This window comes from Halyomorpha halys, unplaced genomic scaffold (assembly GCF_000696795.3).
Source record: "Halyomorpha halys isolate HHAL.00 unplaced genomic scaffold, Hhal_1.1 Scaffold108.1, whole genome shotgun sequence".
Taxonomy (NCBI): Eukaryota; Metazoa; Arthropoda; class Insecta; order Hemiptera; family Pentatomidae; genus Halyomorpha; species Halyomorpha halys.
In genome coordinates, this window is record NW_027112950.1 from 1,657,964 (window position 1) to 1,669,467 (window position 11,504).

The window sequence follows — 11,504 nt, forward strand, 5'->3', positions numbered from 1 at the left end:
ACAAAAATTATACCAAATGAGCGGGGATACAGAAAAGTGTAAAATATAATAGAAAATTAATAATAAAGTAATTAATATAAGTACACTTAAGAAGAGTTATAAGTACACTTTCTTAAGTGTACTTATATTAATTACTTTATTTTTAATTTTCTATTATATTTTACACTTTTCTGTATATCTGTACACTTACACTCATTGTAACCCATTATTTTATACTTTGCTTTTCCATCTGTTGTATTTATTTTTTTTTTTTAATTTTATTAATATTTCTTCTCCCCCTTTCTCCTCCCCTGTATATTACCATTTATTGTTCACCTAATTTAAATAATTTTTTACTATGTTTACTTTACAAATTATTTTCGTCATTGTGGCAATACTGCCATCCCCACTCCTCCCAATACTAACTGTCACTTTGTTTTTTGACTGCCGTCAAAACAGGTATGCATTCTGTCTCATCATTTGATTTGTATTTTTTTTTTTCTTTTTTCATCTCTTTATTTGTACTTTCTTTAATATTTCTTCTCTTATACATCTGTTACTATTACCCTTTTCATTTACTATTTACAACCTTTAATTTTTCTTATTATATCTTACTTTTCATTTTATACCCCTGTTATTTTACACTTATGTTTTTTCTTTTTTTTTTTTTCCTTTTTGTAACTATAGTGTTTGTATCTTTTTTAGCCCTGCAACGTGGGGCGAAACGTTGGCTCAATAAAATAGTATAATTATCTACTATTTGAGTTTTTTTTTACCACACCCGGACCATATTCCATTCATAAAAATTAATAAGTTTTTATTTTTTCAAAAATCAAGTCATTTGGTTCCAATAGTCAGTAATAAAAAAGGAAAAAGATTTTTCATTTATTGTTTTTATCCAGACATTTAAGTCTTGACTAATTTGGAAACTATTTCGATTAATAAGATTGACACTTAGCTCTTTAAAAAAAAGAAAATTATACAAAATGGTCTGACTGTACAATGACCTCTTATGTTCTCAGGTCAAACTTTGACATTATTCGGCAAATCCATCATAATGTCATTTATGAAGTTTAAGAATAATACTGAGGTAAGTACTCCCTGGGTCTATCATTTTAAAATTTCTTTAAAAAAAAGAAAATTATACAAAATGGTCAGGATATACCAGAAATAAAATATTTTTGTGAAAGTTTCTAATCCTATCAGTAAAGCACATAAATATTTTAAATATATTTAAATGAATTCATTAAATAAGAATGAATTCCCAACAATTTGCTTTGGCCCTGTCAGCAAAAGAAAGCATACCTAGAGGTTGCAGAAAGTAGTACAAATCATACTGGACATAGGAGATTGACACACTGGAAAACAGTTACAGGATGAGGTAGAAAGACACCCAACCTCTCACAACATGAGACTGAAGAGGGCAACAGCAGAAAAACAAGGCCTAGCATGAAAAAACAGAGGGGTTAAAAATGGACAGGGAGGAAAGGAAGCTCTGAAAATTGGCTAAATTGCTTTCTGGTGACAACACATTGGTCATGGAAGCCTTATCTTAGGAAAAGCATCAGGAGATATCCTAGTTGATCATTGATGCAAGAGAGAAGATATGAGAAGAAAAGAGATGGATGAGGAAAAAAGTAAAAGAAACAATTCAGGATGCAAGATCATAGAAAGAGGATTTGGTCCAACCGTTTACTATGCTGAAACTAAAGAGTTTACCTCGAGTTAACAATATTCTAAATAAGTTTCTCATAAAACTGGAGCACCAAGCTAAGAAGTGTCTCCTCGAGCTCTTCAACACCAGCTGAAATATTGGAAAAGTACCTCAGACGTGGAAGGATAGACTAATCATCCCAGTTCTGAAGGAACGAAAGCAAAAGATCGACCTCATAACTACCGTACTACCACTCTTCGTAGTTGTGTGGGGAAAGCTGCTAGAAAGATTAGTGAACAAGCGGTGCTGGATACTTAAAATGACATCACAGGCTTCCACAAATTCAGCTCTACAGGAGCACATAGTTAGTTTGGGTTAACCCTGAAAAGACTTTTAATAAGGGATAGAAAGAAGGCTTACTACTAAAAGCAGCCAGCATAATAAATGGGAAAACTCTAATATGGCTCAACAACTATCTCAGAGATTGGAAAACATACGTTAACTCGAGAAATAAAGGAAATTTTAAAATGATAGACCCAGGGAGTACTTACCTCAGTATTATTCTTAAACTTCATAAATGACATTATGATGGATTTGCCGAATAATGTCAAAGTTTGACCTGAGAACATAAGAGGTCATTGTACAGTCAGGCCAGTTTTAGAATATGGCATTAGCAGCTGGGGGACTTCTGCTGCCTTGAACCTCCTAAAAGTCTCAACTGTGTAAAATTAGGGAATAAGGATATTGATAGAAGCAATGAAGTCCACACCAATTGACAAAATGGAGGCCATTACGAAGTTTCCCTCGATAGATTCCTAAATCTATATCTCTGAAATTGCTCTCATTTCTATTGCTAATCATATATTTTGTTTTATCTGTATTTATTTTGAAATCTAGTTCCTTACTGAAGGTTATCAACGTAGTTGTATTTAGTCCTTAATATTTCGGCCCTTCCTTTGCCACATGGTATTATAAGGGGTTGGGCTGGGTACGCTGAAGGTGGGGGTTACAATATTGGCCGAGGAGCCGCTGGCTGGGAGGGAACAAAGAGCAGGGAGGGCTGCTCCACTGGGGAATAATAAAGAATTAAGATGACTTCAGGCTGCAGAACCCGAATCCCTTCCCTCAGTGAGGACATCGACCAAGGGGACAGTACTTTGCCACCTCCCGGGTCTTGGTGGAGGGGTGACTGCTCTGAACAGCGGGTCAGCACATGCCTTCAGACTATCAAAAACTTGATATGCCTACGGCCTATGAACTCTGGCACAGAGGGGAGCTGGAGCTCATCATGGATAGCACTGTTCCTGGCTTTTTGGAGTGAATTTCCTCAGACTATTTGCTGAAGGAGGGAATTCTGAAAACTCTGCAGCTCTTTTAGCATAATCTTGAAGTGATGTCGCAGGAGCAGAGAACCATAGAACAAAGTTGGGTGGATGATTCCCTTGTAAATTTTCAACTTGAGCCGAAGTGAGATAAATTGTGAAGTGAGCAGCTTCCGATCAGTTGGCATAGAACAGCGGAGAACTTGAACTGTTCCAGTCGGCGGAGTAGGAATGAGTAGGACACTCTCTCTAAGGCAGTCCAGAGAGATGAAGGCCATCGCCACACAGTTCTTCATCTGCCCTAGGGTGTACTCTTGAAGCTTCACCAGATGGTGTTCGCAGGCGACACTGAAATCCAGTCTGCTCGGGGGGTATAACATCGGCAAATATACATTTTCAGAAAAGTAATATAAATTAAAAAATGATATAACCAAATAATAGCTGGTGTGTGATTTTAATTTATTGCAAGTTGAGATTACCTCCAATTGTCTAATAGCTTCTTCTTGTTGTTCAATTAATTCTAAATTTCTCTGCTCTTCTTCATATTGGGCTTGCATTTGTTTTTGCTGAAAAGAATCTTGAAGTTCAATCAGTTGGGTACCTGCAATGATGAATAATACACTTGAATATTTATGGGTGGTTAGAGATCATTCAAGACATCATTATGCAGAGTTTTAAGAAAAAACAAATAATTATAAAAGTTTCACATTATTTTTAACATCTCTGTGATGTTGCTGAATTAATATCTCTGTGGCTCTGTTTCATTGCCTTCAGAACACATCGATTCTAATCTTATTTCCAATGACCAGAGCCTTTCCACAGTTAGGATTCCCATTATATCACCACAGCCTCCAGTAAGTATACATATTTCCAGACAGTAGATACAAATATTATTCAATTAAAAATTAGTCATATAAAATTACACCCTGCTGAAGAGGTGGGTTCTCCACAAGACTGTATTACGTATTATTAGTTATTACTTATAATTTCAAAATGATTTCTACTCAATATTTAGGCAAACATAAATTTTCAGAAAAATAATTAACAAATAAAAAAAACTATTAACAAATGATAAAATCAAATTACTGCTGGTGAATGACATTTATTTATTTATCAAGTTGAGATTACTTCAAATTGTCTAATAGCTTCTTCTTGTTCAATTAATTTTTAAAAAAAGAAGATTATAAGAAGGTAAATAACATTGCAAGTTTAACACAGAATGTAACCTATACTTCATACTCCATAATGATTAAAGATAAGATAAATGTCATCCAATTCAAAATAAGTCTTAGTAAACCACGCTCTGCAGAAGAGGTTTATTCTTGTCAATACATACAACTTCTCTATTAAATCATCCATAAACATTAATTTTGTCTAACATTTCAAAAACAAATGTTTCAATTGAAATGATACTATCAAATTAATTTTATTCGCTGGGTTCTGCATTAGTAGTAGTAAGACTGATAGTGTACTATTTAGGCATCACTTTGTTTATGACCCAAATATTACATGCAACATTCTTTTTTTTTTTAAATCATAAAGCATTTTGTGCAAAATATATATCCAAAGGCATCCTTAAAATGTTTTTAATTGGCATTACAAAAATCTCATTACCATCATTAGAGAATTAAAATCTAACATACCATTACTAGATCCACGAGAACTGGGTGGAGGAGGAATTTTTATAGGAGGCTGCAATTCCCTAGCTTTATTTATTTCTTCTCTTTCCTTCTGACAAGCTAACCTTTGCATTTCTTGAAAAGCATTCAATGCAGAAGTTAATTCTTCAGCAAGACGCTCTTTAAGCATTTTATATTCTCTCTGAAAATACGTAATATGTGAACCAATTATAGTTCAAATAAATCATTATTCTAAATCATATAAACGATTTAATACACGATAAAACCATTAATTCACCAAGTAAAATTTCACAGCAACCGTAGGTAGGATAATAGACTTGGACTTGTAAAGTTTATCCGTACCAAACAATGGTTTTTACTTTTATTTACCTATATTCGGAATATATTGCATACAATAAAAAATTTTTGTTCATTATTTTCTCCTTCCCTGATTTTTTTTTTTTTTAAATCACGAAAATAGCGATAGCTTTAACACAAGCCCACCATTTTTTATTATTTTTCAAAATATTAAAATTGTATGATTGATATTTTGAGTTATGGTGAATCACAACAATACCCACATTTGCATATAAGCAACAACAAATTATAAGCTTTTCTACTTATACATGACCTAAGATATCGGTTATGACTCAGTTAGGCATTACCTTAATTATTATCTTCTTACTAGCAATACCATCTGAAGAGAATTGTTCACAAGCAACTCTAACATTCTTATGTATTGATTCTTGGGCAATATGCTTTGTTCAGTTAACAACGAATTATAAGCATTTCTATTCAAACTTGTACAAGACCTTAGACCAGTCACAAACAAAAAAATCTTAAGACCAGATCGAACGTTTGCAATTTTTGGCAAGCGATTCCATGGGTTATGGTTAACAAGTTAAAGTTGTCATGACCAGTGTATAAAATAAGCTCGTCTATAAGTTATTCGTATCTTATTTTAAAAATATGCTAGGGCAGATTTGCACATAAATTTTCAAAACCAAACCCTATCCAATTTAATCCTCAGTGATCATAGAAAGAGGAAAATTTATTTACTAGTGGTATACTTTTAGTTGGCCAGTGAGAAATATAGTTGAGAATAACCAGCTATAGGAAATATAACTAAGCTTCATTAAAATCAGCAGAGTTAACCAAGAATGCTGTTAAGCAACCACTTCATAATCAACGAGGTTTTTACTGGTAAGTATTTTTAGCCGGCCAGAGTGAACATGTGTAACAAAATCAGCCCAAACCATTGAAAGTAGTACTGAATCCATCCTAAAAAAAAAAAAAAAATGTGATTGAGGATTGCTTGTTCGTCACGTACTTTCAATTGACTAATCTGAAACATGTCCATCAGGCAAAAGCTGCATCATTGATTCCGCCATCATGCTGTTTAGATTGTCCCCTCCCTACTCCTGAGCAACCTTTCTGCTCTGATAACAACAAAAATATAAAATAAATGGCAGACAACTTGTATCAACACAACAGAAAACAAATTAAGGGAGATTATTTATGTAGTACTTCCACAGAAGTCATCAATCCAAAACAGTAGATGACAAGAAGTAGCACTGACTGGTCTATGAATTGAACAAACTCTACTGACCCAAGAATACTTGCTTGTATCAGGAACATGTAGGCAGTGTAATATACCACTAGCTGTTAAACTGAAGGCATTTGATTGACACTGGACCGCCAAATCATTTGGTAACAGTACTAAATGACAATAGCCCTCACATTCCTAAAATATTTGACTACTTAAAGAAAACGAAAATGTACAAATTTATTTAACAAATTTTTTTATTTACTTTCTTATTACATTGTATAAGCTAATTTTAATGCCATCACACTCTGTTATAAATTTTCTTTGTTTTACACTTTTTATAATATGAAGAAGATGGTCATGGATGTGGTCAAGAAAAAACAAAAAAATAGTTACCACCCTAACAGTTACCTAGGTGGTGCCTATTAAACAAGATTGGTTTGTTTAAATACATCATGACTGATGAAAATATGAAAAATATTAAATATTTTATGAAATTATCATACTTGTTCCGAAGGAGACTGAGGCACTGGAATTCCTGATAATTCTTTTAAGCTTGAAGTAGTATCTTTAGCTAACTGATTAGTATAGTGCTGGATCTGATGTCTGCAAACAAACAAAATACAAATATAAACATTGCAAAGAAAGCAAAATTGATTAAACAGACTGGATGTTTTAAAACATCTAGTAATACTTAATTGAAGCTAAGTACTTACAATCTGTGCCTTAACTCTTGGGAATCTTGAGTTGTTCCCAACAAATTAACCATTTTTTTCATGGACAAAACTGAAAAATATAATGCTCATTAGAAATGGCGTAGCTAGGCTATAATGCTTGATAAAAATGATTTAACTGTACATGATCAACAGTCAGAAAAAGGACATAGTGAAAATAATATAATTGAAATTTTTGTGGTCACCAATAAATGTACTATGTACTAACGGGTCTGCTAGGTATAAATTGCATTAAACCAAGCAAAGAAAATTAAATATATTTCATATCATGAGAATCCAACTCTTTTACAAAAACAGGTAATAGTCACTTTAAAAAAAACAGGTCACTTCTTTAACACATGGATGAGTACTTACATAAATAAATATATACATATATGTATATATATATTGATAACCTTTTTCTTGACTGTTGTAGGTATATATTTCTTTGAGGGTCTTAACTTGAGGACCAGTCAATAATTGCCTAAATAAAGCTATATTATTGAATGATCCTAAACACTCACAATAAAAAATATATATATGTTTTGAGATGAAAAAAATTCCACTTAGAATATTATCACTATCCTATATTAATTTCAGGTTTACCCCATATTCATGTACATTATAAATAATTTATGAAATCAGCATTACATACATTTTGAGTTTTGCAGGGCCCACTATATTTCTTTTTGTCAATTGTATCTATTTTGTATAAAAATATTGTCATATATACAAATGATTTAAAATTTACAACAGAACATTATTTAATAGTTAATAACATTGTCTAATTGAATAGTGATAATATTCTAAATGGAAGTTTTTTTCACCTCAACATATTAAAAAATAAAAACAAACAACTTCTTGAAAAGAAAATCCAGAATATATATTTTTTATTATTTAAATATCGGGTCAAAAAATAAGTTCATATCATTTTTTACTGGTGATTTCAATAAAAATATGTTGCCATCTTTCAAGTAATTTTTTGATTCCATCCTCCCAGAACTTCTCAGATTTTTGCATAATGAACTCCTCTATGTGCGTTTTGCAGTCCTCGAGCAAATTAAAGTGTTTCCAAGAATGTAAGAGAGTTTTAAAGGGCCCGAAATAAGTGAAAATCTGTTGGATCAAGGTTTGTTGAATAGTGAGTGGGAATCACTTCCCAGCCAAACTCCAATAATTCCTCCCGGGTCTGCAAAGACACGTGAGGACAGGCGTTATAAACTATGCCTTTGCGATCAGCCAATGCAAAGGCATAGGTATATGCTGGACACTTTTGCTCAACTGTTGCCTTTAATTGTTCCAACTGGGCACAACATACTGCAGAATTAATGGTCTGGTTGGGCGGGAAGAGCTCAAAATAGAGGCCACCTTTGCAATCCCACTAAATACACACCATAACGTTTTTTGGATGCAATCCTGCTTTTGGAGTCGTTAACAGTGGGTCACTGTGTTTTCTCCAGAACTTTTCCCTCACAATATTAGAGTACAGAACCCACTTTTCATCCCCAGCTATCAACTTCTTTAAAAATGGATCATTAACATTGCATTTGAGGAGGGAATCGCTAATAGATATGTGTTTCAATAAATTCTTTTCCGTCAAACTGTGAGGAACCCATATATCACTTTGGAATACACTCCGATCCATATATCCCACAGCCCTCAAATGATTTGAGACACTTGCATGAGATATGTTAAGTCTTTCTGCGATATCCCATGTCGTAGAGTGAGGGTTATCTGTGACCAATCCTTGAATTTGGTCATCATCAACAGTTGAAGGATGTCCTGAGCACTTTACTTCTTCCAAATTAAAATTTTAGGTTCTGAACCGAGAAAAACACTTATGGACAGTGGTTTCTTCTAAGGGATCATCGCCATACACATTGCAAATTTTGATAACCATCTGTGCAGCGGATTTTCCTTTTCAGAACTAAAAACTCATTAAATGACAAAAATGAACTTTTTTTTCTCATCCATTTTGAGCAAGCAAAATACCACTTAAAAATATCGGTGTGATTAAATTCACACAAATAACACTTTAAGAAATCTGTTTAAAACTGACAATGATAACCCGTTTCCTGATAGCTAATGAGCAAGTCATCCCCAGTTGGCATAATGTTTCAGAACTAGACCTATGTTATATCGAATCGTCACCTTATGAATAGGGAAGTTGAATTGAAACTAAGTGTTCAGTACTATAAAATTAAATACATCAAGTGGAAAATGAATACTGCTAATGTATTCACATTTTGTTTTAAAATATCAAAAAAACAATTTCTTAAATCCTTACAATCATAATTCCATCAAATATAGATACATTTTCAAGTAAGGCAACATAGAATTTATCTAGCTACTTGCTATAATGATGTTATAACTTTTATATCAACTGATCTTAACACATAACTTATTTAATGAAATATTGTGTTAAGTTGTTTATAAATTTCATCAATACTATCAAATATTAATTAGTAAGCTTATAATACAAACTAAAAACTAACACATTTTTTCTAGAATGGTAATGAAATATCATACCATTTTGTGATATCTTCTGTATACTGGATCCAACATTGTGAGCAATTTTATTAAAATCTTTCTTTTCTAAACCATTTTGGTAAGATGAATATCCATAACTTCCATCCATTTTGGAATATTTAAAACCAACAGGTGAATGTCACTTGGGAAGGAGTTAACAACAGTAAGTGAACTAGGTGATAACACTGAAACCTTATCAAAACAGAATGAGTAATCAGGGCATGATTCACTCAATTAAGTACAGTTCCAAAATCTTAATAATAACTCCGTGACAATATATCAAATTAAATAAGATTGGTCTCTTTAATAATCTATATGCATTCTTTATTTCAAACTTATCAATGTAAAATATTTCCAAGTTATTAACTCATGTAAGTATTTAACACACCGACAAATTATATATGATTCTCAACATAGAATAGACATTCAATGAGACTACGTATTCTTAATTTAATTAAGATTGGCAACTCATTACGCCTAATATTGATTACTAAAATATCCAACCACAGGACATATGCCTTCCTTATAGTATTCATGGAACGTCTCAAAGTTACCTTTAAAAGGTCAATGTTATTCAGAAATATAAACTACTATTTTTGCTCATACATAAAATATCCATTCACGGATTATATAAATTAATTAAAACCTTCAAAAGCAGATATAACTACAGAAAATAGAACTAAAATAAATATATAATCAATTATAAACATTAAATTCATCTAACTCTTTGGATAAGAAAAATAACATTACTAATTTTTATTTCAGGCACTCAGACGTATCTGAGATTTATTGTGAATCGAAGTTTTTGACTTCGCCGCATTCTTTAGAGCAACTTTCACAGATTTTTGAAAGAATTGTTTGTAAATCTTAGTTCTTAAGGGAATAATGTTAGTATTAAATTATATCAAGTGACTCTGGTTTAAGGTGAAACGTGGTATTTAACAAACATTTTAAAAGTTTTTATTTGTCTTATTTTACGAAATGTACGATCGATGTTCGTTCTCTTTCGCTTATTAAAACCTTTTTCCAAAATATGTTCCTCAATTTTGATTGGTAAAACGTTCTCCTGGACTTTTCATAAATAAGATACATATAGGGTAAGTGCACTAGCTATTGACAGGTCAACCTTTATTTTTAAATATCAGTATATATTATACTGTGTGAAACAATACAACTTTTTTTGTTACTTTGATGTCAGTAACATTCGTCATATTTTCGCACCATAGGAAATAATGCAAACAACTTTTCTTTATTTTTTTACTCAGAAAAATAATTCATTAGTACTTCAGAAATATATGTATGAAGTTCATTCACGTAAGCAACTTTCAGTATACTACTTTTCAACTCCCAGTCAGCATATAAGATAAGACATATATCTGTCCCCAGTGAGAGATATCCGCAGTCTAGTTTGCATTTTGTACATTGTCAAGCTCTTCTATGAATTATTTACTCTTTTTAAGATAAGTTCACACCTAAGCAGTACTGTTAGTAAATGTTGGAAAGTTGCCTCGAATCAGTGTCCTACATCTGTTATGAGACAGTTCTCAAAATTTCTCCTGAGTTAACCCATACAGGTCTCGAATGTTTAGTTATTTATTTCAATTAAAAATAAAGATAAACACATCCGGTAGATATAGAAACTACCCAGAGGTGGCATTGAGCCAAGTCATAATCTCCTGGATACATTACAACAGGAAGATAGCAGTTGATTTCTCAATTTTTTTAACCCGGCGGCACACGCACTATCTAGAGTTACACGAGCACACGCATATGTCTCACATACTAATAATACAAAGTGTGGTTTTATATCTATTTATCCTTTACAATTCTAATAACAGAGTATTAAATTAAGTGTTTAAATAATTTTCAAAAATGTAGCTAAAACGTTTCATATTCATATTGTTAATGAAGATAATTGTTATTATATAATATATGTAGAAGGTGGTCGGGGTTGCGGTCAAAAAAGAACAAAATAGTTTTCAACAATTTATTGTCTGATGTTTCGCCCCACTTGGAGAGGACCTGGGAAAGGAAATGTGATGCAAGTTGGAGGATAGATTCTCTGAATCTTTATTGAGAGGTACTGAGAAGGAGGAACTACAGGATTAGTTTGTCCGTGCGTTAGTGGTTCCAAAGGTGGAT

General features: G+C 32.4%; 1 protein-coding gene across 2 annotated transcripts in view; it reads right to left on the reverse strand.

The window, feature by feature from the left end:
* Positions 1–9,894, reverse strand: part of Syx7 (syntaxin 7) — a 16,622-nt gene extending 6,728 nt beyond the window's left edge. Inside the window, exons 1-6 of one of the 2 annotated variants that reach the window (XM_014415909.3) lie at positions 9,751–9,887; positions 9,363–9,554; positions 6,837–6,906; positions 6,627–6,726; positions 4,599–4,776; positions 3,435–3,556 (exon numbers count right to left, since the gene is read on the reverse strand). In XM_014415909.3, coding sequence (XP_014271395.1) covers positions 3,435–3,556; positions 4,599–4,776; positions 6,627–6,726; positions 6,837–6,906; positions 9,363–9,471 — 579 coding nt within the window. In that variant the 5' untranslated portion in view covers positions 9,472–9,554; positions 9,751–9,887. Of the gene's footprint in view, positions 1–3,434; positions 3,557–4,598; positions 4,777–6,626; positions 6,727–6,836; positions 6,907–9,362 lie in introns of both variants that reach the window. The other variant, XM_014415907.3, reaches the window with a different exon arrangement.
* Between the last annotated feature and the right edge of the window lie 1,610 nt (positions 9,895–11,504).